At 41.1% G+C, this 25981-nt stretch overlaps 2 protein-coding genes across 2 annotated transcripts in view; one reads left to right on the top strand and one right to left on the bottom strand.

Moving 5' to 3' along the window:
* LOC111970299 (haloacid dehalogenase-like hydrolase domain containing 3) overlaps positions 1 to 25981 on the top strand; it is a 354076-nt gene that overhangs the window by 171171 nt on the left and 156924 nt on the right. The window lies entirely within an intron of this gene.
* Positions 1219 to 19190, bottom strand: slc6a22.2 (solute carrier family 6 member 22, tandem duplicate 2). The gene is made up of 14 exons (XM_070445703.1): positions 18886 to 19190; positions 18469 to 18603; positions 17760 to 17900; positions 17446 to 17530; positions 17210 to 17342; positions 16967 to 17101; positions 16760 to 16863; positions 16538 to 16662; positions 16174 to 16286; positions 15039 to 15179; positions 14701 to 14803; positions 12834 to 12934; positions 3397 to 3567; positions 1219 to 1538 (listed from the first exon to the last, which is right to left on the bottom strand). The coding sequence occupies exons 1-14, from the start codon at positions 18902 to 18904 to the stop codon at positions 1332 to 1334; spliced, it is 1713 nt and encodes a 570-aa protein (XP_070301804.1). The 5' UTR covers positions 18905 to 19190; the 3' UTR covers positions 1219 to 1331.

The following is a 25981-nucleotide window of genomic DNA, read 5'->3' as shown; positions in this document are numbered from 1 at the left end:
GGAGGGACTGGGGCACTTCACAAAATAGATGGCATCATGAGGAGGAAAATTATGTGGATATATTGAAGCAACATCTCAAGACATCAGTCATGAGGTTAAAGCTTGGTTGCAAATGGGTCTTCCAAATGGACAATGACCCCAAGCATACTTCCAAAGTTGTGGCAAACTGGCTTAAGGACAACAAAGTCAAGGGATTGGGGTGGCCATCACAAAGCCCTGACCTCAATCCTATAGAACATTTGTGGGCAGAACTGAAAAAGCGTGTGCGAGCAAGGAGGCGAGCAAGGAGGCCAACAACTTATTGTGGGAAGCTTGTGGAAACGTTTGACCCAAGTTAAACAATTTAAAGGCAATGCTAACAAATGCTAATTGAGTGTATGTAAACTTCTGAACCACTGGGAATGTGACGAAATAAATAAAAGCTGAAATAAATCACTCTACTATTCCTCTGACATTTTACATTATTAAAATAAAGTGGTGACCCTAACTGACCTAAGACAGGGAATTTTTACTCAAATTAAATGACAGGAATTGTGAAAAACTGAGTTTCAATGTATTTGGCTAAGGTGTATGTAAACTTCTGACTTTAACTGTATATACTAGGCGGTGTCCGAGGAAAGACCAAGAAATTGTCAAAGACTCCAGTCACCCAAGTCATAGACTTTTTTTCTCTGCTACCGCACGGCAAGCGGTACCGGAGCGCCAAGTCTAGGATCAAAAGGCTCCTTAACAGCTTCTACCCCCAAGCCATAAGACTGCTGAACAATTAACCAAATGGCCACCGGATTATTTACATTGACACCCCCCACCCTCTATCCATTTGTTTTGTACACTGCTGCTACTCGCTTTTTTATCTATGCATAGTCACTTCACCCCTACCTACATGTACAAATTACCTCGACTAACCTGTACCCCCGCACATTGACTCGGTACCGGTACCCCCTGAATATAGCCTCGTTTTTGTTATTTTTTTGTTTCTTTGGTAAATATTTTCTTAACTCTTCTTGAACTGCACTGTTGGTTAAGGGCTTGTAAGTAAGCATTTCACGGTAAGGTCTACACTTGTTGTATTCAGTACATGTGACAGTTTTTTTTTTTTTTGTCTGTGTACTGTTTCAGAAGGGCAGTGCTCTTGCATGTGTGTGTATGTACTTTCAGAGAATTTCACACCCATCTGTGGCAGTGTTTGTTGTCTTTAATTTTTCTTATTTTATTTCATATAAATGAGAAACAGAGGGAAAAGATTAGGACACCTTGCATCGAACCCCTGTCTCCGGGGTCAGAGTTCATGTGCAAAGAGAAAAATGTTTCCCACTACACCATGGGTTCTTTTAAGTTTCCATGTTCAAGGTGTTAATGGGCACTGTCTGTGCTGGTGCTGCACTCAGCTGGGAGCTGGCGACTGTAGGGGTTTGGTTTGGTGTCCGTAATGTGCAAAGTTCTGTGAACGTCTGAAACACTTCGGATGGGTTGAGGGCCTCCTTCTGTGACATGGGTTTGGGTAGATCCTCTGCTGGACTGGTTAACACKTTCATTCTCTGTTAGAAGGGAATGCAATCATAATATGAAGAAAAAGAGTGGGTGATATGCATATCCTACATTTCAGAATACTGGTGCTGGGCTGAAATAAGTAAATGTTAAACGGCAACGTTCTGTACAGTACCTTGGAAATAATGGCCTACGCAGCGGGACGAGGCACAGTACATTTTTCCAAGGTAACGTACAGAAYGGAGGTGTTTATTCCGCTTATACCACATACATACTTTCTCATCTTTTGGTTGCTAGAGACGCGACCCAGTCGTTTGTTCGATTAGTTCTATATTTATGGATGCAACCCAGTTCGTTTCATTGCCATGCTCGCTGGCAACGTTCTTATCCCTTGCCAACTAGCTATGGCTAACACAGTCACAATCTCTGCAGTCAGAATATCACTAGCAAAGTAGCCGCATATGTGTTTAAGCTGTTTTCTATTTACATTCATTTGGATTCATCCAAATTTAATGATGCCCAATTTTGCCTGGCATAGCTAGAATAGTTTGCCTTTGTCAGGACACTCAACACTGTTCATTATGAGGAGATCACATTGCACATTTGGGCTCCCAAGTGGCGCAGTGTTCTAAGGCACTGCATCTCAGTGCAAGAGGCATCACTACAGTCCCTGGTTTGAATCCAGGCTGTAGTACATCCGGCCGTGATTGGGAGTCCCATAGGGCGATGCACAATTGGCTCATCATTGTCCGGGGTAGGCTGTCATTGTAAATAAGAATTTGTTTTTAACTGACTTGCCTAGTTAAATAATTAAAAACACTAGGCTTCGAAGCTAGCTAAATAGTTTGTTGCTAGTGTAAACGAGTATTAATATTGTCTTTTGTATTTCATCTAAATCCTTTCATTAGTTTTTGTTATTTTCCATATCCAGGGATTGTGAGAGTATCGATTTGTTCAGTCGTGGATTACTCTGGCCAGCAGTACTTTCAAGTAAGCAGTAGGATTTTCCCCTCAGTCTGTTTTGATTCTACTGAGGAGAGCTACACTACATGACCAAAAGTATGTAGACACCTGCTCGTCAAACATCTTATTCCAAAATCATGGGCAATAATATGGCGTTGTCGTGACTAAGAACCCTTAGCCGTGGTATCTTGGCACTATACCACAAACACCCGAGGTGCCCTGTTGCTATTATAAACTGGTTACCAATGTAATTAGAGCAGTAAAAATAAATGTTTTTTTCATACCCGTGGTATACAGTCTGATACCACAGCTTTCAGCCAATCAGCATTCAAGGCTCGAACCAAACAGTTTTTATAAGTAATTGATAATGCCAGAGAAGCTGGTGTTTGAGGATATATTGTCATGGGTGTTGTTGCAAATTATTCTATATTTCTAAAAACCTGTTTTTGCTTTGTCATTATGTGGTGCTGTGTGTAGATTGATCAGAAACTTTTTTTACCGAATTTTAAAATATGGCTGTAAAGTAACAATGTGGAAAACGTTTCTGAATGCACTGCATGTCTGACTGTTACTATTGTTTGTTTCCAGCAGTTTTTATGCTGTGTATGTTTTGCGTCTTTTAAAAACCCTGCAGAAGACACTTTTATAAGGATGCTTTTAGTGTATGATTTTAATTAGCCATCTTCCTTCCTCCGGTCTTTGTTATTACTTTTGTGATGTGAAACACGTTTATCTGTATTATTAAAATGCTATACAAATAAAGTTATAAAATGTGTGAGCTATGCTAAGATTTTCCTCTTGTAGGACATTTGAAGGAATCATTTCAAGGAATCAGAATATGCCATTATCGTCAGTTTTTTTTTAGCTACATTAAAGATGATAGAAAAWGAAACGACTATGATATGGACCACTTAATCATGTTTAAAACTCAGCGTTTCTCTGTACCTGCCGCAGTGAACCAGCGGTGACACTCATCTTGTACAGCATCCAGAGAGGTACCAGTAACGTCGAGGAGAGAGTGAAGAATCCACCAATGGCGTAGCCCCACCAGGGGTACTCATAAGTGTTGTTGAACTTGAGGGGGGTATACTTGACCAGGGAGAAGACAAGCGTACCCTATAAAAAGAGACAGAAGTGGTCGAGGACATACAAAGGACATTGTTTAAGCAGAAAGTCTATTCAGGACTTGGAAAAACATGAGCCAACCCGAGTGAGATGGAGACAATTTGTCAATACCCTAAGCATTTGTTTAAACAGGTTATAGAAATTCTACATTTTTACTTTAATCATTTAGCAGATGTTCTAATTCAGAGCGATTTTACAGTGAGAAAAAACCTGTGGTTCTAAAAAAGCCTCTTAAAGCTAGAGGTTCAGCTTCTAGAAAAGCCTGGGGGTCGAAGTCAAGAATTAGACATTCTTCTTGGTTCTTACTTCAAAGATAAACCAGAGTTTAAAAGCTATCAGTCATGAGAGAGACGTGCATCTGTTTGATGAGGAGACTTACATCTTTATACCTACACCACAGCATATCAATACTGTTGGCAAAGTAGTGTCCGATACAATATTACCAACTGGGCACAGACATCAGTTCAACGTATAGATTTGATTTACATTTGGTTGAGTTGTCAACTAACAGGAAATCAACAACCAATGTCACCATGTCTTTGGATTAGGTTAAAAGTTGGGTGATGTAGGACCTGACTGACTACATAGTTCAGTTATATTAAAGGACTACAATTACCAATGTTCATTAACGGAAGTAACATTATCATTCGGACTGAGACTGATAGGCTAGTTAATTGTTACGGAGTCTAGTTGATAGGTAATCGACTAGCCGGACTGWTCCCCGGGAGGGGATTTGTACAATGCATGAACAAGGCTATTGAACTTGACATTGGTGTCTTTATTCCTTTATCCAACATATCATACCAAAACATGGTATCAGAAGTGGCTCGAAAACCACACGTTTTTTATTTTTGTAGCTAAGTACAGTATAGGCGCAGTCACGTTCCATATGCGAACACACGCCATTTCCTACTCCTAGTCACAACACTGATCAACTCGTTGTTAGCTGGCTAGCTAGCATCACTATGTACCTCAATGGCTGAAGGCAAAGAAATCTCMTATTCCATTGCTATGGCAGTGAACATTCCGCCACCAAATCCCATGGTTCTCAACGGGAATCTGGAATACTAATTGGGAAAACTTCAGGGATGTATTCGAGGACTATGCGCTGGCGACCGGTCTACATGAGAAACCCAACGAGGTACAAGTGGCAACTCTGAAGAGTTTAATGGGCAGAGAATGCAGGCATATCTACCGGCAAAATCTCACCCTTACAGCACGACAACAGTGTGATGCAAAAGCTATATTGGGTGCATTGGAGAATTACTTCAAACCCTCCAGAAACATCATTTACGAGTGGTTCGTTTTCGGAAGCTGCAAACAGGAAGAGGGTGAGTCAGTACATAACTTTGTAACCCGTTTGAAAGAAAAATCCGCCACTTGTGAATTGAAAGATGATTTGATTCGTGACAAAATACTGGGATTTGCAAATGAGGATATGCGCCGGCGTCTACTGAGAGAGAGAGGCTTAACATTATTAACTGCCATTGAAATGTGCCGCACTACTGAAGTCACTGACATGAGAATGAGAGCAATGGAATTAAAAAACCCACGCTCCGACGTTGATACTGTTCACGCTGTTGCCAGGCAGACATTCAGACAAAACCAATCGAGTAATTCACCACGAACGGTGAACACAGAGGGAATACACACACACACACACACACACACACACACACACGTGGCAAAGATCACTGCCCTGCCTACGGAATACCATGCAGAGCTTGTGGAACTGATAATCACTTTGCAAAAGTGTGTCTCATAAGCAAAAGAAGGGTGAGTGAGGGCAAGATTCACTGTGTTGATGATGTCACTCAATGTTCAGAACAGTGAAAGTGACATTTACATGCATAAATCCATTGGTGCTGTACACTCGAGGGAAGAAATGGTTTGTGACACTACGATTACACAACAAGCAACAACAATGTCAACTGGATTCTGGTGCTACATGCAACGTAATGAGCTACAAAGACAAAATCTATCTGGCACCTGACACACATCTATTGCCCAGCGATACTAGACTAAAGCTGTACTCAGGAGAGCTAATGAGCTCTATGGGTACCTTTGAGACCGAATGKGTTATTCGGGGACGCAAACACAAGCTGGAGTTTGAGATTGTGAAAACCAGTCAACATCCTCTCCTCTCAGGCTCTAAATGCGAACGCCTGGGACTGATGCAGTTCACTGTACCAAATGACCTGCACATTGTGGATCATGTCCAGCATGGACCCCTGTCCAAAGAACAACTACTCAGCAGATATGACAATGTATTCAACAGGCCCATTGAATCGGTAACTGTGGAGGTACACGTTGAATTGGATGAGAGCGTCACTGCCGTCCAGTGTGCTCCTCGCAATGTGCCCATTGCAATGAAAGTGGCTRTGAAGGCCCAGCTGGACAAGTATGAGGCCGATGGCCACACGACATCTGTGACTGAACCAACTGACTGGATCGGCAATATGGTCATAGTGAAACTGAAACGATCCCACTACATCATGCCGAAACTAGAGGATGTCCTCTACAAGCTTCCCAAGGCCAGGATTTTCACCTTGGTGGATGCCCGAGATGCATTCCTTCAATGCAAGCTGGACGAAGAAAGCAGCTTCATGACTACCTTCTGGACCCCCTGGGGTCGGAAACGCTGGCTCAAGCTCCCRTTTGGTGTCTCAGTGGCGCCTGAGGTATACCAACGCAAGCAGCACGAGTTACTGGCTGGGCTCAAGGGCATTGAACCCATCGCCGATGATGTCCTGATCGTAGGCTGTGGTGACACAGACGAAGAAGCAGAACACGACCACGATGTGAAGCTCCTGGCACTGATGGAGCGCTGGCGATCAGTTAAGCTTCKTCTTGGCCTGAAGAAGCTGCAGTTCAAGGTGAAAGACGTCCACTTCCATGGCCATATTCTCTCGGCAAAAGGCCTGAAGCCGGACCCAGACAAGGTCAGAGCGATCCTCGACATGCCAAACCGGTCTGATGCAAAAGGAGTACAGCGTCTCATCGGCTTTGCAAACTATCTTGCAAAGTTCATGCCACACCTATCAGCAGTCTGATGCAGGAAGGCCAACCCGTTGCATTTGCCTCGAGAGCGCTCACCCCCACCGAACAAAACTATGCACAAATTGAGAAAGAGTGCCTCAGCATCGTCTTCTCCTGCCAGCGATTCCATCACTACTTATATGGTCAAGAGCTGGTCACCTCTGAAACTGACCACAAACCACTCATTGCCATATTCGGTAAACCTCTCCTCAACGCGCCCAAGAGGCTTCAAAGCATGCTCCTGACTCTGCAAAACTACAGCCTGAAAGTCATTTACAAGCCAGGACCAGAGATGTACATCAGCAACACACTGAGCAGGGCAACAGCACAATGTACAGGCAGAGGCACTGCCTATCAGCGGCATGCCATCTGTTCGCTACAGCAGGAACAACAAGATGTTCAACAGATCAATCAGGCAGACTACTTAAACGTCACAGATCACCGCCTAGCACAGATCAGGCAACACACTGACAAGGACAAACACCTACAGTCACTGAAGTCCATGGCTCTCAGGTTGGCCGTACCTGAAAGAGGAGACACCTTTCACAGTGAGAGAATACTGGACCTTTCGAGATGAGATCAGCGTGCAAAATGGCGTCTTGTTCAGAGGTCAGAAGGTCATTATTCCCAAATCACTACGTCCAGAGATGCTTACCTGCATACATTCCAGTCACGTTGGAGGTGACGCATGCTACCGCCAGGCTCGTGAAACATTATACTGGCCAAACATGCAAGCAGAAATGAAAGACTTTGTCAGCAGCTGTACCACATGCAACGAGTATGCTCATGAACAGCAAACGGAAACCATGATGTCACACGAACTGCCCACAAGGGCCTGGCAAATCGTCCGCATGGACTTATTCAGACACAGACAAAAGGACTATCTTCTCATTGTTGATCACTACTCTGACTTTTGGGAAATTGAACTGCTCCCTGACTTGTCTGCATAGACGGTCATAAAGAGCTGCAAGACGCAGTTTGCAAGGCAAGGTCAGCCTGATAAGGTAATCACGGACAATGGCCCACAATTCACTGCACAGTTCAAGCGTTTCGCCTCAGAATGGGAGTTTGACCACGTGACCTCCTCTCCAAGACACCCAAAAGCAAATGGCAAGGCAGTCAGCTGTCAAGATTGCAAAGAACCTGTTAAGCAGGGTCTTGCGTGACAGCAACGACCCATGGAAAGCGATCTTACAGTGGAGGAACACACCCACCGCAAACATGGACAGCAGCCCAGCACAACGCCTTCTGTCCAGACGTCTGAAGACTACCATCCCTGTAGCTAACAAGCTATTGAGCCCTGTGTCATGGCTGGCGTTACGGACAAACTGCGTCACAGAAAGCAGCTCGCTAAGTGCTCCTACGACCGGACTGCTCGAGAACTACCAGAGCTGGAGGTGGGTGAAACGAGGATGAAACCGCTGCCGGGAGACCACACAGGACTTGAGGCTGGGCACATGCCTACAGAGTTGCACCACGTTCTTACCTGGTGGATGTTGGTGGCTCCCGATTGTCGCAATCGGGTGGATCTGCGCGTTACAGAGCAGACAACAAACCAGAACACACCATACACTCACCTAGATGAGCTGAATCACAGTCCAGGCCTAAGGTTAAGGGGCGCAGAATTGTGACATGAGCCAACTGAAGGTGAGGCTTCTACCCCACCAAGCTCTCCAGCTCGTGGCCCTAATCCTACTCCTGTCAGAGCCAATACTTACTCACAGGTGGGTCGGCTGTGCAAGCCACCAGACAGGCTTACTAAGTAAGCAAGAGACTGTGTTAACTTGTCCTCTGTTTATAAAAAAAAAAGGAAGATGACAACTGGAGTAAATGGAAAATGTCATGCTTTTTCAATTGTTATGACTTGACTGTTAAGAACTTAATGTTATGCCATTATGTTTGCACTTTCTATTGAAAAGGATGATGTTACGGAGTCTAGTTGATAGGTAATTGACTAGCCGGACTGTTCCCCGGACTCCGGGTGTAGAGATTTGTACAATGCATGAACAAGGCTATTGAACTTAACATTGGTGTCTGTCTTTGTTCCTTTGTCCAACATATCATACCGAAACATTAATAGATAGCTGACAGCTATGGGAACTAACCATGTAACTTTCTAATATTTATTCAACTTTGTTAAGCAATAACACAAGTTGTGATCATTAGCCTAAGAAACTAATATGGCGTTGAAGAATTTACGACTGAACATCTGCAAATGAAGACAACGCCAAGGCGATACAACAAGCGCCAGTACAGTACGCGCCAGTGGTACAAGAGGGAGATCAACCCGAGCCCGTTAACGAGATGAATGCGTCCTCATTTTTGGCACTGATCCAGCCTTTTCTGGCCGCACAAGGCAACCATTCTCTACAATGGAAAATATGAAAACAATACTTTAGAACTTACCAGTAGCTACCAGAGTTCCGAAGGAGCAACATTTGGCGATTCTTCTTCATTATTTAGGGACAATGAATCTTTGCTACACTACCAGGTGATGTTGACGTTGAGCATGCTATTGTGTTGCTAGATGCACATTTCCAACCCAAAACAAACTTAACAACCAAACGTGGTACGTTTTAGACTAACACAGCAACAGGGTGAATCTGTGGCAATGTCTGTAGCAGAGCTCAGGCAGCAAGCAAGAACTTGTGAATGGGAATAGCTTAGAGAGCAGTTTATCAACAAGAATACAAGCAACAAGTTTGGGGAACGTTTGCTAATGAGGGAGACATTACCCTAGCTAGATCTGTCGACATAGCCACTGCAATGGAATCTACAAAAGAGGAAGTAAAATTCCTGCAGGGTGCAACACTGGCTACAAAAGCTGAGGTGCAGAATCAATTACTCACAAAATCATAGCAGTAATTCAAAATGGAAAAATAGAACACTCGGTCAGATGATGCAGAGTGAGGAAATGGCTCAAATGTGAAATGTCATAACTGGAAGAATGGGTCACAGGTCAAAATAAGCTGCCCAGGTAAAGGGAAAATATGTATTAACTGTAACAAGTTTGGACATTTCAGTAGTGTGTCGTTCAGCTATAGCTTCACACTCAACTATCAGAGCTGATACAGAGAAATGATGATGAAGATGGGGAAAGTAATGTAAGTATTTAACATACATAGTCATCACAATGAATACAGRGTGTTTTTTCTTCTTATCAGTGCGCTGTTGGTGGCATACAAGTGAATATGACAGTGGACACTGGAGCCCAGGTGTCTTTGCTGAACACTGATGTTTACCATGGAAAGCTAGCACAGAAATTTCCCCTTCAGCCACTGGACGCTAAAATCAGTCAGTATTATGGATCGAGTGTGCCTGTTGATGGATATATCGTTGTGCCAGTGTCTCACAAAGGTAAAACAGTTCAAGCTAAGCTGTATGTTGCATGCAATGGTGACTGATGGGATGAGCTCTGCTACAGGCACTGACCTTTAACCTGGTTTAGGGAGAACCTACCATTGCACCCCCACAGCCTGCTATTCAGATTGCTACGGAATCAGAACCAGAGTGTGTAAAGGAAAATGCACAGGTCTAGGCTGTATTAAAGATTTTGAACATGTGCCTAGAGTGAGAAAAGATGCTCTGCCGGTGGTGCAACCATTGAGAAGAATTCCGTTGTACCAGCTGATCTGAAAAGACTGCAACACGAGGACATAATCAAATCAGTCTATTCTCCAGAATGGATTTAGAACATTAGTTGCCAGGAAGAAATCAGGAGAAATTTGCACATGCTGTGACTTACGAGAAGTCAACAAGGCGATCATAGTGGGAAAACACCCACTTTCTTCGATTGACAAAATTATTACTGAGTTTGCCGGAGCCGCAAGTTTTCAAAGTAGACCTGAGGAGTGGATATCTCCAAGTTCCGCTCGTCCCAGAGTCTCGTTATCTCACCGCATTTATCATGCATGAGGGCGTGTTCCAAAAAAAGAACACACCTTGCAAAGCTCAAAATGCCACTGAACAGAGGGAAATGTGTCTTCAGCACAGATATAACTTAGTTCATTGCCTACAAAGTGAGCGCTGCTGGAGTAAAGCTGTGCCAGTCCAACGTGATGGCAATCAAGAAGATGCCAGCACCAAAGTTGGTGAAAGAGCTTCAAACCTTCTTAGGAGTGACAAACTATTACGTGAAGTTCATTTCGGATTATGCAACAACAACGGAACCCCTAAGGCAGTTGCTACACCAGGATGCAGAACGGAAATGGATGTCCGCACAAGACCAAGTCTTCGCTGAACAGAAACATGCAATAGCAGAACCATCTGTTCTGGCTTACTTCCACCCAGATCGATCCAGTACAAAGCGAAGTGCTAAGCCTCATGAAAGCTGGATGAAAAGGTCCAACAAGAGACATACTGTTCAGTCCATACTACATGATAAGAGACAAGAGGAAGAGGAGATCGCCCCTACCATTGGAAAAGGAGATCGCACCAATCACTCTGACAGAGTCCTCACCCAAGCTCATAAAGGACACCCAGGAACAAGAAAGATGAAGCAGTTCCTTCACAGCAAAGTATGGTGGCCAAAGATGGACGATGACATCACCAGCTTAGTGCGCAGAGCACACAGCTTTTCACAAAGTGAAAAATCACTCATRCCAGAAAAAACACCACTACAACCTACACCGTGGCCTAAAAGACCTTGGGAGAAGATCCAAGTGGACATCTTTGGTGAACTACAAGCAGCTCGAGCTCATCAGAAGTACCTGATCATTGTTACAGACCTGTACAGCAAATGGCCTGAAGTCTTACCCAGAAGCAACGTGACCACAGCAACTGTGATCAATGGACTTTCAGATCTGTTCACACAATGGGGCCAGCCTCAAGTTCTAGTTCCCGCAATTCACAAGCTTACTTTATATCTTACTTGGAACCATGCACCAGAGTATCCTGTTGTACCATCCACTAGCCAACGCAGGTGTGGAAAGGTTTAACAAAGTCCTGAAGTATGGTCTTCGTGCCCTGATGCAAGAAAGAAAACAGTTCTCTCATGCATTAAACACTACTATTGAGCTGCAGATCAATGCCTCACAGGGTGACAGGAAAATCACCCACCGAACTCATGATTTGGAAGAACCTTCAGAGTCCCGCTGGATACAGTCCATTCACTTTTTGCAGCTGATAAGCCACCTGATGATTCTAAGCTACGGGTAGAAGTGCAGAAATATCTGGAAACTCAAAATAAGTATTATGACTAAAACAATGTAAAGGAGGATTACTCACTGCAAGTTGGAGATTGTGTCATGGTAAAGAGACCAGAGGACACACACTGAAAACCAGTTTCTCTCTTATCGAATTATTGCTCGACCTGGCAGATGCATTCCAGGTTTAAGATGGAACCTTCTGGAACACAAAGACTTTCGTACTAGCCAGCCCGCCGAAGAAGAAATGGATGTTGTGTTCATTCCACAACCTGACTATATTCCAGGTCAAGAGCAGAACATTCAAGGTCAAAGACAAGAAGTTGCTCATGGAGATGTGCCAGAAGCAAGAGCACAAGAACAACATCAAGCAGAGCCATGACAAACTCGTGAAAGAAGGCTACCTGCTAGACTCCATTAATTGTTCATGACTTATGGTCTTAGTTCAAGAAKGGGGGGGGGAAATGTAGGACCTGACTGATTACATAGTTTAGTTATAGGGCTATAATTGCCAATTTTCATTAACGGAAGTAATATTAACATCCGGACTGAGACCGCTAGTTTAATAGATAGCTTAGCTGACACCTATGGGAACTAACCATGTAACTTTCTCAGACTTATTAAACCGTGTTAAACGATAACGCAAATTGTGATCATTATCCTGAAACAATGCCCTAATATTGATGACTTTGTAAATCCAATCAGTTTCCACGTTGATTCAACTTTATTTTTTGAGTTGAAATTATTTGGAAACAATGTTGATTCAAGCAGTTTTTGCTCAGTGGGTAGATTGTATGCAAGTGGAGTTTGTATTAAAGTATGCTTTCATTCTTAGAAGATGTTTAGACATTCAAGTGATGGAACTATTGTATTTGTGTATTGGACTATTGGTCCTTTTTGTTAGAATAATTATTTATTTATATATTTATATATATATATATATATATTATTATTCTTCTAAGATAAAAGAGCAGTACAATAGTAAAGTGTATCACCTCCTCCACTGTATATACTGTAATAACATATGTTAACTAATGAAATGGAGACAACTGTTTCAGCTAGCAAGATACTTACTATGCATATGACAGGTGTGATGTACATCCAACAGTACTTCATGAATGGCCAAGGTCGATAGCCAATCATGTCCTCAATATTATCATACAGCCGCTCCGCACCTTGAGGGAATAAAATGTATTCACTTTAGTGATTCACAGATGATTCGCGATTGAAGTTTTAGTCAGTTGTAAAACATATGTGACCCAATTCAGGAAACTAGGCATATGTCACAAGTTCCGACTTCACAGGAGAGACGTTTGAACGTATTTTTTTTTTTACCAAAATGTGGTTTTTGGCAGAAATGCATTCTCGAACATGTGAACTTTCATGTGCCTTAATATCAAACGTGTATGCCATCTGTAAATATGAATACAATTGTTAAATTATGAGCCTTGTTGGTTAAGCCACAGAAAACCCCTAGCCTTGATTGGCTGAGATAATGAGTGGGCTGGACATGCCAAGAAAGGAGTTCGGATTGGTCTGCCATATTGAAGGCTGCTGTCTGTTTGAGCTCGTCAGTCTGTTTTGGTAATCCTGTCAAACACGGCTTTTTTATGTATTGTGTAGTGGAGCTTCATAAGTGTTGCTCTCCACTTTCTGGAGGTTCAAGTTTTGAAATCAGTCGAATTAGAGTATGATAGCTAAAGAGATAGAGAAAACACCCGTCTCCGGATTACATCTTCAAACTAAGGGCAACCGTGGTATGGCATTCCTGACAGGGAGACGCATCCATCATGCATGATGATGTATACATGTAAGATAGTGTAGCATGAGCTAGCTTAATTTTMAAATATTACACGTGGTTTCATTTCATGCTAAAGTGTACTGTTAGCTAGCTAGCATTAGCTGCCTGGCTCCCTAGCTGACATTATTTGTTTCCCAGAGCAGTTTGCTTTTCTCGTTAGCTAGCTAACATTGTACCTGGTTGGTTAGCTCCCAGCACTGTGGCATTATTGGCACTTTGTTCATTGTTATTTAACTAGCTAACGTTAGCTGGCTGGCTCGTTAGCTAATGTTACGTGACATGTGTATATGTTTGTAATCTTAAACATTGTTTAACTAGCTGTTCATTGTTTAGCTAGCTAGCTGGCGCGAGCTGTCTTAAACTAAAGTGTACTGTTAGTTAGCTAGGTAACGTTAGCTGGCTGGCTCCCTAGCGGACGTTATTATTAGTTTCCCAAAGCTATTTGCTTTTGTAGTTAGAGCCTAGTGTTAGGCATTGTTGGCACTTTTTATTGTTTAACTAGCTAACGTTAGCTGGCTGGCTTGTTAGGTGACGTGTGTACAACACCCGTTGAATATGGCTGGTGTTAGTAAACTTCTGCAAAAAAAGCTTAATAAAGTTGTTGCCAGCAGAGCTGGTTAGGCTGTTTTCATGTTATCCAGACGTAAACAAATCATTGTTCAGAGCGTCAAGTGTGCGCTCCAAGAGCGAAATGAGATGGGTGGGGCTAAAGCTTAAGATGGTGTGAACGATGCTGAATGGGTGTAGACAAAGAGCTATTCACTAGATATCCAAACATTCAAAGGCGAGTTTACAAGATAATCAACTTTCAAATCAGAATTACTTTCCCATTGTTCCTCAAATGCAGTGTATGATATACCATTTTGTAGCTCTGAGTCTCTCTTATCCAATGTAAAAAACACCATTTCACATTTTGCTAAATAAGACCGAAACCAGATGGTGAGTCACATATCTCGTTTAGAGTAACTTAATCCAACCCAGTCTTATCAACATGACATTATTGGTACAATGAGAAAATGTACTGTTTTGACTCATACATTCAGTATKTTCCCTCAAATGGAATTAAACTATTTTCTGTGGACTTTAAATTATTTGTTTGGAAATGTTTGTGCATCTGTGGTTAATCCTGATGCTTCTCACCATAACACCACCCAACACAGATGGCCTGGAGACTAGCAAAGACCAGGAGTGTCATCCCACTGCAGGCATAGTAATCAAACAGCTGAAACACATACAGGCCACCCTACAGAGAGGGTGGGTGGTAGGCAGAATAATTAATAAACAATCTTTCTAAATAAGACAAATGGATGTGAAGTACTGTGAGTAGCAGGCAACACATGTGATTTTCACTGCAAGTCATCTGATAGTCTGTGGGAACAGAGAGGTTCAAATGCCCATTCTTCTTCCTATAAAAGCTACCTGATCATATTACTAATCTGTTGTGGTAAACCCGTTCGACCAGTATTGTCAACTCTCACCTCTGTGACCATTAGCAGGCCAACCAGGAAACTGCACACACTGATGCCAAGCAGGAGAAGTTTTTTCCGCAGATGGCCCACGTGGAAGAAAGAGGGGTACATGTCTGAGATCGCTGTGACCATGGCATCGTGATATACAAACTGAAGGGCAAAAAGGTTGTTCTAGTGAGGACGCAGGCCTATCAATTTAACAACCAATTAATCATTCAAACAATGAAATGTATTCATAAAGCCCATTTTTACATCAAGAGTTGTCAGTGCTTTACAGTAACTTGGCCTAGACCCCAAAGAGCAGTGATAAAACATGCATATGGTACATTTCATTTGACAGAGATCATCAGAATCATAGCAGGTATCACCTTATGAATTGCCTAATATAATAACGCATACTATAACTACCTGCGTATAGCCTACACAACTCAAAGGCCTCCACAGCTTCTAATGTTGTAACAGTCTGAAACCGAGCATAGATCAAACAAGCAACATCTTAGTCTGATCAAAAACACTGCAGCTCAATACCACAAAGCGGAACAGACATACAGGGATTAAGTTCTGAAAGGCACTTGTGCATCGGGCAAGTCGGGAATTTTGGCTATTACTGTCACTGAAAATGTGAAAATAGCTGATTACACACAAAAATGATTTAACTTTCTGTAAAGGGTGTGGTTCCTGATCTATTTCTCATAGGAACTTATGTTAATTTGAACCTGGACTTGGTTAACTGCATAGTTAAATGCCAAAAAGAAGAAATTAGCAATGTCACTAAGCCAAACAAAACAACAATAGCCAGTACAAATGTTAAACGTAATTTACTTTTGCAGTTTGCACTACACCATGACAAGCAACAGTTCATGTTGTCATTAACTAGCGCATTATAGTGACGCCAGCAAGTGCATTAGCAAGCTAATGATAGCTAGCTAGTTAGCAGACCATTGAATCTCGCTAGCCAACAAGTTAGCATCATCAGTCAGGCATTGAACTAAAGACATTGTTTGGGGCTACTTAGCTAGCTTCCTCAGTGATTCATGCCAAGTGAAAGTGGCCCAAGGCGCAAAGTAGCTTTTAAAATGTAGTGACTCACAAATCAGTGTTTCCTCAAATCATTTTGTAGACCTTCATGGACGCTCTAACCTACCTCACTGTCTAACCCCAGTAGGAGGATCATGACGTAGAAGAAGATGGCCCAGAGTTGGGGTACTGGCATCATGGCCACAGCACGAGGGTAGGCGATGAACGCCAGGCCAGGACCTGTAAGTGGTATATTAAAGCATTGTGTTCACATGATATCCCTCAAAGGGTTGAACATGCGTTTAGTCTACTGGCACACAGTATTTACAACGTTGGTACTAAATGTCATACTTTAGTCCCATTTAGTCTACTAGTTACCCATCGTTGAACAATGCTGTGGTTGTCAAACTAGCGCAAATATCAGGTTTATTACAGATACTTTGTAAATAGTGAGATTTAAGGTTTGAAGTTACATGCGGACCATTACCTACCTGATTCAGCCACCATTGAGATGTCTATACCCTGTTCATAAGCCATGAAGCCCAGTACAGAGAAGATGGCAAAACCAGCCACAAAGCTAGTCACACTGTTTAGTAGACAAAGATACACACAGTCCCTGAAATTAAAAAGACTACATTAGTCAGCCTTAAATTCACACAACAAAATAGGTCTTCTCAATACAATGTCATGAATCATGATCGAGATCTGTGTACCTGTAGCAGTTGTTGTTGTACTTGTTGTAGCTGCCTAAAGATGTCAAAACCCCTGTACAAACTCCATAGGAGTAAAATATCTGGCTTCCAGCATCCATCCATACCTGAAACAATTAACATGTCAAAATAATTGTTAACTGCGGTAGAAAGTGTATTTGCTTATGTGGGATGGATCTCAGTTTTGGACACAATGAAGTGTGTTGCTACCTGTGGGTCAGCGAGGCGGGCTGGGTCTGGGTAGAGGTAGAACTTGATACCATCTATGGCCCCTGGCAGTGTGAGTCCACGAACTAGCAACACCAACAGCATCACATAGGGGAAGGTGGCAGTGAAATAGACCACCTGAGGGGAGACCAGACAAGCATTACTTTCACTCAGTCTATGGCTCATCCTAACAACTTTACACTATTCATGGTGTCATCAGGCTGAATGGCAGAGATGCCACCTTACCTTTCCAGCTGACTTCACTCCTTTCCAGACACAGAAGTAACAGATAATCCAGGACAGTAGAAGACACAGAGCTAGGTCCCAGCGAACACTCCCAATCTCTTCAATTCCCCCAGACAAGCCCAATATTCTTCTCCTGGGAGTGTAAATGCTTATTTAGTAACATTCACTCTAACTTTTTTTTTTAAATGCATTTATACATAATAAAAAAAATGTGTGTACATTGTCAAGTCACTTACTCCCAAAATTCTATGACTGAGGATGAAGTGTTCCCATGAGAATGGGAAGAAATTGTGCTGTTCTGGCCAGGCTCAAAACAGTTGTCTTATAGTGAGCGAAAAAATTACAAAACAATTAAAGCACATGGATGAGTAGAATAGTCTATGGCTTATGTACATTTGAGGTGGATTAACTTCCAGCTATAAACTTTCAGCAATACATTGTCTGTGCCATGTATTTAACTTAAAAAACCTGGCAATTATGTTATGATTAGTTAGTGGTTGACAACAACCATAATAAGTTATTGACAAGCATAACATATAAAATAAAATACCTGTGTTCCAACTGTTTTTACAACTGGCCCATGGGAGTTCTAAGCTGAAGGAAGAGAAGAGGTATAGGAACGCCCAAGCCAGAATGATGATGTAATACACTCCAGTGTACAAAACCACCACTTGGCTTCCATAGCCCAGGCCTATTGAGAGAGGTCAACATCATAAAACGACAACATAGAAAACATAACGAATTTGGGGTCTGATATGGGGGGCTTATCAATAAGGAAATACTTCCTGAATTGAGGATAATGACTTCCTGAATTGAAATGGAAATGTCCTCAACCTTGACAAAACGTTCATATTACCAGTATATCCATATTAGCACTATCTCGTTGGCATCAATAAACGGGCTACTTCATACAAATGTTAATTGACAGCTTCATATAGTCTGGAGCTCTGCTACCAATGATAAAGATACAATTTAGGTAATCCTTAAGACTTGGTATTTGGTATTTTATTAGGAGCCCCATTAGCTGTTGCAAAAGCAGCAGCTACTCTTCCTAGGGTCCACACAAAACATGAAACATGACATAATACAGAACATCAATAGACAAGAACAGCTCAAGGACAGAACTACGTAAAAAAAAAAAAAGGCACACGTAGCCAACATATCAATGCATACACACAAACTATCTAGGTCAAATAGGGGAGAGTCGTTGTGCCGTGAGGTGTTGCTTTATCTGTTTTTTGAAACAAGGTTTGACTTACCTTCAAAGAGTGGGCAGATTTTCCTCCAGCAAGTGATTCCACCCTGACTAGTGTACTGGCCCAATGATATCTCCAGGAAGAAGAGGGGAATACCGCAGGTGAACAGGAACAAAATATAGGGGACAAAGAAAACCCCTTTTTGGAGTAATGATTAATAAGTGATTTGCATGAAACACTGAAATTGACTATGCATTTTGAACCACTGTCAAAGTCAGGGAAATTGTACATTTATACTTAGTCTTCTATCACACATCACCACATAAGTTACATGCTAGTAAAGCAGCTGTGGTTAGAGTTGATGGGGTACAGACAGTTTAACTAAGCTTATGAGCACTTACGTTATATTCTTCAAGAATCAATGGATATATATCTTAAATTAAAAGTTTAAAATACAATTGATGTCAGAAGTTTACATACACTTAGGTTGGAGACTCATTTTTCAACCACTCCACAAATTTCTTGTCAACAAACTATAGTTTTGGCAAGTCGGTTAGGACATCTACTTTATGCATTACACAAGTAATTTTTCCAACAATTGTTTACAGACAGATTATTTCACTTATAATTCACTGTATCACAATTCCAGTGGGTCAGAAGTTACCATACACTAAGTTGACTGTGCCTTTAAACAGCTTGGAAAATTCCAGAAAATGTCATGGCTTTAGAGGCTTCTGATAGGCTAATTGACATCATTTGAGTCAATTGGAGGTGTACCTGTGGATGTATTTCGGTATGACGGCTGCGTGGTCCCATGGCGTTTATACTTGCGTACTATTGTTTGTACAGATGAACGTGGTACCTTCAGGCATTTGGAAATTGCTCCCAAGGAAGAACCAGACTTGTGGAGGTCTACAATTTTTTATCTGAGGTCTGGCTGATTTCTTTTGATTTTCCTATGATGTCAAGCAAAGAGGCACTGAGTTTGAAGGTAGGCCTTGAAATACATCCACAGGTACACCCCCCAAGTGACTTAAATGATGTCAATTAGCCTATCAGAAGCTTCTAAAGCCATGACATAATTTTCTGGAATTTTCCAAGCTGTTTATAGGCACAGTCAACTTAGTGTATGTAAACTTCTGACCCACTGGAATTGTGATACAGTGAATTATAAGTGAAATAATCTGTCTGTAAACAAATTTTGGAAAATTTACTTGTGTCATGCACGAAGTAGATGTCCGAACCGACTTGCCAAAACTATAGTTTGTTAACAAGAAATTTGTGGAGTGGTTGAAAAATGAGTTTTAATGACTCCAACATAAGTGTATGTAAACTTCCGACTTCATCTGTATATACCAATCCCAGATTGCCCCTTTAAGTAAATAACGTTTTAATTTACAGCGGAATAAGTTTCATTATTTAAGAGTTTAGCCTTATCTGAAAAAATCTAAGTAAAACACTTTTATATAGGAGCAATTTCATTATGCGTGTTAAAATGTATATGACCATATAAAGATGTGGTGTGATGCTCACCTCCTCCATTTTTATAGCACAAGTATGGGAACCTCCATACATTTCCCAGACCGACAATGTGTCCAGCTACTGCCAATAAGAACTCCGTTTTGCTGCCCCACTTGCCCCTGTCCTGGGGCTTGGGATCAGGGTGTTCCACGTTCGTCTTGGCTCCTGAACTCATCAACTTCAGCTTCACCTCTGTCTCATATGTACGCTCCATTTCAGCCTTTGAAAGTCTATTACAGTGTCCTGAAATGTTGCATACCATACCAAAGTTATTGTTTTGAAGCACTACTTTTGAAAATGTAAGTAATATATTATGTTGAAAATAAGGCTTTTGTTTTAATGTCTTAACATTGTGGTGAATATCTAAAGCATGATTACTACACTGTAAATAAAATATGTTGCTTAAATATCCAAGTTGGCTGGACTTAAAATTGTGAAAATGTTGACCTGGAATTCTCCGCTAACCCAACGTTTTTTTTTTCTTTCAATGTACTTGAATTTGAAAAGCAATATTGAGTAAACTTAAGTTTGCTTTGTTAAAACCTCTTGAAGCTAGAGGGAAGTATTTTTATGTTTGGAAAAATAACGTTCCCAATGTAAGCAGCCTATTTCTCAGGCCCAGATGCTAGAATATGCATATAATTGACAGATTAGGATAGAAGACACTAAAGTTTCCAAAACTGTCAAAATGTTGTCTGTGGGTATAACAGAACTGACTTTGCAGGCGAAAACCTGAGGAAATCCAACCCGGAAGTGCCTCTTATTTTGAAAAATCCCTGTTCCATTGCCTGCCTTTCCTCCATTTAAAGGGATATCAACCAGATTCCTTTCCCAGTGGCTTCCACAGGTTGTGAACAGTCTTTAGACATAGTTTCAAGCTTTTATTCTGAAAAATGAGCGAGATATATCAAACCGCGTCAGTGGACTGCCAGATGTCCTTTGATTAGTTCCTGCGCGCGAAAGTATTAGCTCGACATTTTCTTTATCTCTTGTATTGAATAGTTTACCGTCCGGTTGAAATATTATTGATTATTTATGTTAAAAACAACCTGAGGATTGATTATAAAAAACGTTTGACATGTTTCTACGAACTTTACGGATACTATTTGGAATTTTCGTCTGCCCTTCATGACCGCTCGAGCCTGTGGATTTCTGAACATAACGCGCCAACCAAATGGAGGTTTTTGGATATAAAAATAATCTTTATCGAACAAAAGGAACATTTATTGTGTAACTGGGAGTCTCGTGAGTGCAAACATCCGAARTTCATCTAAGGTAAGCGATTAACTTGATTGCTTTTCTGACTTTCGTGACCAATCTACATTGCTGCTAGCTGTTCGTAATGTTTTGTCTAGTGATCGATAAACTCACAAACGCTTGGATTGCTTTCGCTGTAAAGCATATTTTCAAAATCTGACACGACAGGTCGATTAACAACAAGCTAAGCTGTGTTTTGGTATATTGCACTTGTGATTTCATGAAATTAAATATTTTAGGCGGATGTTTACGAAAATGATCCCGCTAAAGGGATCTGTGCGTCGAGGTTTATTTAGCTTATAGTGCAACTTAACATATTACCCTGTGTGCCTTTTCGGAAAATAGTTTTGACTTTATTTTAGTCCATTTACTTGTCAGGGAGCAGTTTACAACTAAAACATTTATTTCAGAGGCTGAAAAATTATGCATTAAACCAGATCTAGCAAAACAGTAAGTTGAATTGTTCTAACCATTAGTGAGATTGTTTTACCTGTTTAACTGGTCTATAGTTAGTCAGTATGTCATAGCAGATTTGAAAGAATCCACTAACTTGTCCATTCATTGGATCGTGACTGAAACTGGAAAGGAGTCAAGGGGAACTCTAGGTAAAATATGAATATACTTGTTTCCACCAAATAAAAAAATATAACAGCCATCTGCCAATAACCCGAAATTCCATATTTTAGCAAACACMTATTAGAGTTCATCCAATTTAAAATGTTTAGTTAATCTGATGATATCATTACATCTTTAAAATAAAGCCTTTAATACTGCCATCCTATTTATCTCACAGATGACAGTTTGACTGATGAGAAACTGCACATTTCAAAATGTCAAAGTAAAAGCACATACTGTACCTCATGCAGCAGATCAGTAAACCGTCAAGTGTCTGTTTGAAGATTTCTCAAATCCTTGGACTACGCTGTTTGCTTCCAATACAACTTGAGTTAGTAAGTGAGAGCGAGCAGGAGATCAAGTGAGCTAGATGGATGTGTTGAGAGAGGTGGTGGTGCTTTTATTGAGGTCATGAAATAAGATAGCAGCCGGCCGCCAACCCACACACTTGTATATTGTTCCTCTGAGATTATTACGATCACAGGGTTACTGACCCACCACATCAGCTCTGCATGTTCAGGTGACAAATTTCTGAGGAAATGTACTCTTACAGTGTTTTCATTTTGTGAAGAATACAATGGATTTAAAAAGCCCACCCAGCCAACCAAAACTGGTTCTGTGAATGTTCCCAAAACATGTCCTTTAGTTGTGGGAAAGGTGTAAAAACATTCCCCCAAGGTTCTAATAACACAATGTGTCCAGTTGTGCTGATGATGAAACCATTTTTGTATTCGGGTATACGAAACATTCCTCTGATGTGGCAAGAATGTTAACAGAACACAACCATATTTGTGTTCTTAAAAGTTCCCAAAACATTTTATTAGGTTGTGAGAACCATGTGGGGATATTACACGAGAGGTTTCCGAAACACAACATCTGTCCTGTTGTGCTGACATTCATACAATGTTTCTATCAGAGTGCACAAAACATTGCCCTTCTGTTGCAAGAATGTTCAAATACRTTTTATGTATTCTTTAAAGCACAGGTGTAAAACTCATTCCAAGGAGGGCGGGTTTTCGCTCCTCCCTTGTACTTCCACTTTTTTAACCTTTATTTTATCAGAGTCATACTGAGACCAATGTCTCTTTTACAGATGATACCTGAATTACATGAATTACAGACAATTCACACAAAATATAAATACAAAATGCAAGCAGAAAGAAAAATACTGTCATAATAAACAAACACATTCAACAGTAATAAGGTCCTCAATCGAATTTCTGAATTGCCCTCGAGGCACCAGAACATCAAATTTAAGGACATGTTGAAACTTGTTCCACAATTAAGGAGCAAGAAAGGTAAATCAGCTTTTAGTTAACTCAGAGACCAAAGGAATTTACAGAGTTAGCCATCCCTGTCTGGGTGATGTTAGGTACAGTAGGACTTTTTATAAAAGGGCTTTATAAATGAAAACCTAGTAATGTAATAACCAACTTGACATCGAAGAGGGCCAACCAACTTTCTGGTAGACAATGCAGTGATGAGTACTAAAACTGTCACCCTTAAAAACACAGTATACTATGAAAACGGCATCTAACGGCTTTAATGAAGTGGCAGCTGCCACTTAATGAATAAATAGAGGTCACTAATTAGTAAGGAACTCCCCACACCTGGTTTGCTATGGCTTCATTGAAAGGAAAAAACAAAAACCTGCAGACACTAGGCCCTCCATGGAATGAGTTTGACACCTCTTCTTTATAGGTTCCCGACATATTATATGTAGATTTTACAACCATTCCCTCAATGTTGTTAGAAAGTTAGTCCTATGTTCATATAATGATACAAATAAGAGTCCATTGAGGTTTCTTTTATGTATATTGCCATCTTTCTGTTGAGGAAGTTTGTTGTACAACAGTTGATGTAGAAATACACAAAAAAAATTGTAATCTCATTACATTTTATTAGATTAATATTCTGCAAACATAGTTTTACCTTTTTTGTTGATAGCCGCAAGGGGGAATCGAAATGGGGACCTTTTGGAGGTTTATCGCTGGAATTAATCCAAAGCACCACGGGGATGAGACTAACTTAAATACTAAATTGTTTATGCATTTAGGGCTCTATTTTTGACTAGTGTCAAACGCACGTTAGTTTGCAATTTCGTCATGTAAAAACTGTCACAGTGGTATTTTCCAGCCCAAACGCCAGGTTCATCAATTTACCTGTCTAACATTTATCATGATTGTGCTCAGATGAGAGGCATGGTAATTTTTTAGGTGTATCCTTAAAAACATGATCCAAAGTGCTAATTTCAGGTAGCACTGGTAGGGATATTTAAGACCAACCAAAAGCTGGTTTTAGCGGTAACGCAGTTGGTCATTCATGAATTTGGACAGCAGAAACGCAGCCTACCCAGCCTTGATTCACGCTGTCTATATGCGCATGCAACAAGATGTGCTTTTTGTGCCTGTATACTTTGCAATTAAAAACACTAATATTTTTCCCCATTTTGTTTGATTAAATACCAAGCATAGCCTCCTGTGGCGACCTGTCATTCAGGGCGACCTGTCATTCATTTTTTTTTAAATAAGAAACTTATGTTCTGTGGTAGTTGTTACATTTTCGTGAATGTCAGAACGTTCCCCCGATATTTAATCTCAAAYATTTTCTTAGAAACATTCAAATAATGTTTTTGGGCTGTTGTCATTCTAACTCTAGCTAGAACCTAATTGGAATGTTAGCTAATGTCCTGAGAATGCTATTGGTTTGTTGGGATAGCGCTAAAACGTTTACAAATTGGTCCCGTCTGAATTTCCTGGTTTGCATAGCGTAAATATATATCTCAAAATATTTTGATGCAGGTGTTGTTCAGGTTAAATCTCAACTGCCATTGTGGCCATCCTGGTTTCAGTAAACCCTACTAGTTCGAACTGTTTTACCTGTCAACARAGCCTCTCACAAACATCCCCCTTCACTGCAAATCCCACCAACAGTGATTGATAAGTCTGAAACCCAACCAACTGTGACTCACAAACATCCTGTCCCCTTCCCTAACAACCCCACCTACAGTGATTGATTGACAGGCAAACTGTTGAAAGTAATGGTGCCTTCAAATGGAGATCCGAGTTCCCGAGTTGGGGGGAAAAAACACTAGAACGGCCTTCCAAGAAGGAGTTCCAAGTGGGAAACTTGAATAACCAGAATGACGATACCAAAGTTAACAGGTTGTGACGTTTCATCACAGACCTTTCAACTCTTCCACCAAAATATGGTAAAACAAACCCATTTACAACCTTCATAAATAATGTGGAGTATGGAGCAGTTTTTGTGAGAAGACCGATTTTTGGGATGTCTCATGGTCTGACAAACATCGCTGTAGCTCGGCCATTTCCACTGCAGATGCGGAAGGCAGACAGAGGCGGATGCAGTGGCTTGAGATGCAGCCCATGCAAAAAACAGATATGTCTACCTTAAAGTGTCATATTTTGATGGGGATTGTTTTATTATGTTACTTAGTTTGACCCACGGGTCTGTCAAAAGGCTCATAGATTCATAAATAATATGGAAATGGAGAAGTTTGACCCATATACAGTGCATTCCAAAAGTATACAGATCCTTCGACTTTTTCCACATTTTGTTACGTTACAGMTTTATTCTAAAATGGATTAAATAAATATTTTCCTCGTCAATCTACACATCATACCCCATAATGACAAAGCGAAAACAGGTTTAGATTTTTTTGTAAATGTATAATAAAAAAAAGACCTAATTTACATAAGCATTCAGACTCTTTGCTATGAAACTCGAAATTGAGCTAAGGTGCATCCTGTTTCCATTGATCATCCTTGATGTTTCTACAACTTGATTGGTCCACATGTGGTCAATTCAATTGATTGGACATGATTTCGAAAGGCACACACTTGTCTATATAAGGCCCCACAGTTGACAGTACATGTCAGAGCAAAAACAAAGCTATGAGATCGAAGAAATTGTCCATAGAGCTCCGAGACAGCATTGTGTCGAGGCACAGATCTGGGGAAGGGTACCAACAAAATTCTGCAGCATTGAACATCCCCAAGAACACAGTGGCATCCATCATTCTTAAATAGAAGAAGTTTGGAACCACCAAGACTTCCTAGAGCTGGCTGCCTGGCCAAACTGAGCAATCAAGGGAGAAGGGCCATGGTCAGGGAGGTGACCCAGAACCCGATGGTCACTCTGACAGAGCTCCAGAGTTCCTCTG

This window comes from Salvelinus sp. IW2-2015, linkage group LG11, assembly GCF_002910315.2.
Source record: "Salvelinus sp. IW2-2015 linkage group LG11, ASM291031v2, whole genome shotgun sequence".
Classification (NCBI taxonomy): Eukaryota; Metazoa; Chordata; class Actinopteri; order Salmoniformes; family Salmonidae; genus Salvelinus; species Salvelinus sp. IW2-2015.
This window is presented reverse-complemented; position numbering and strand designations above follow the sequence as displayed.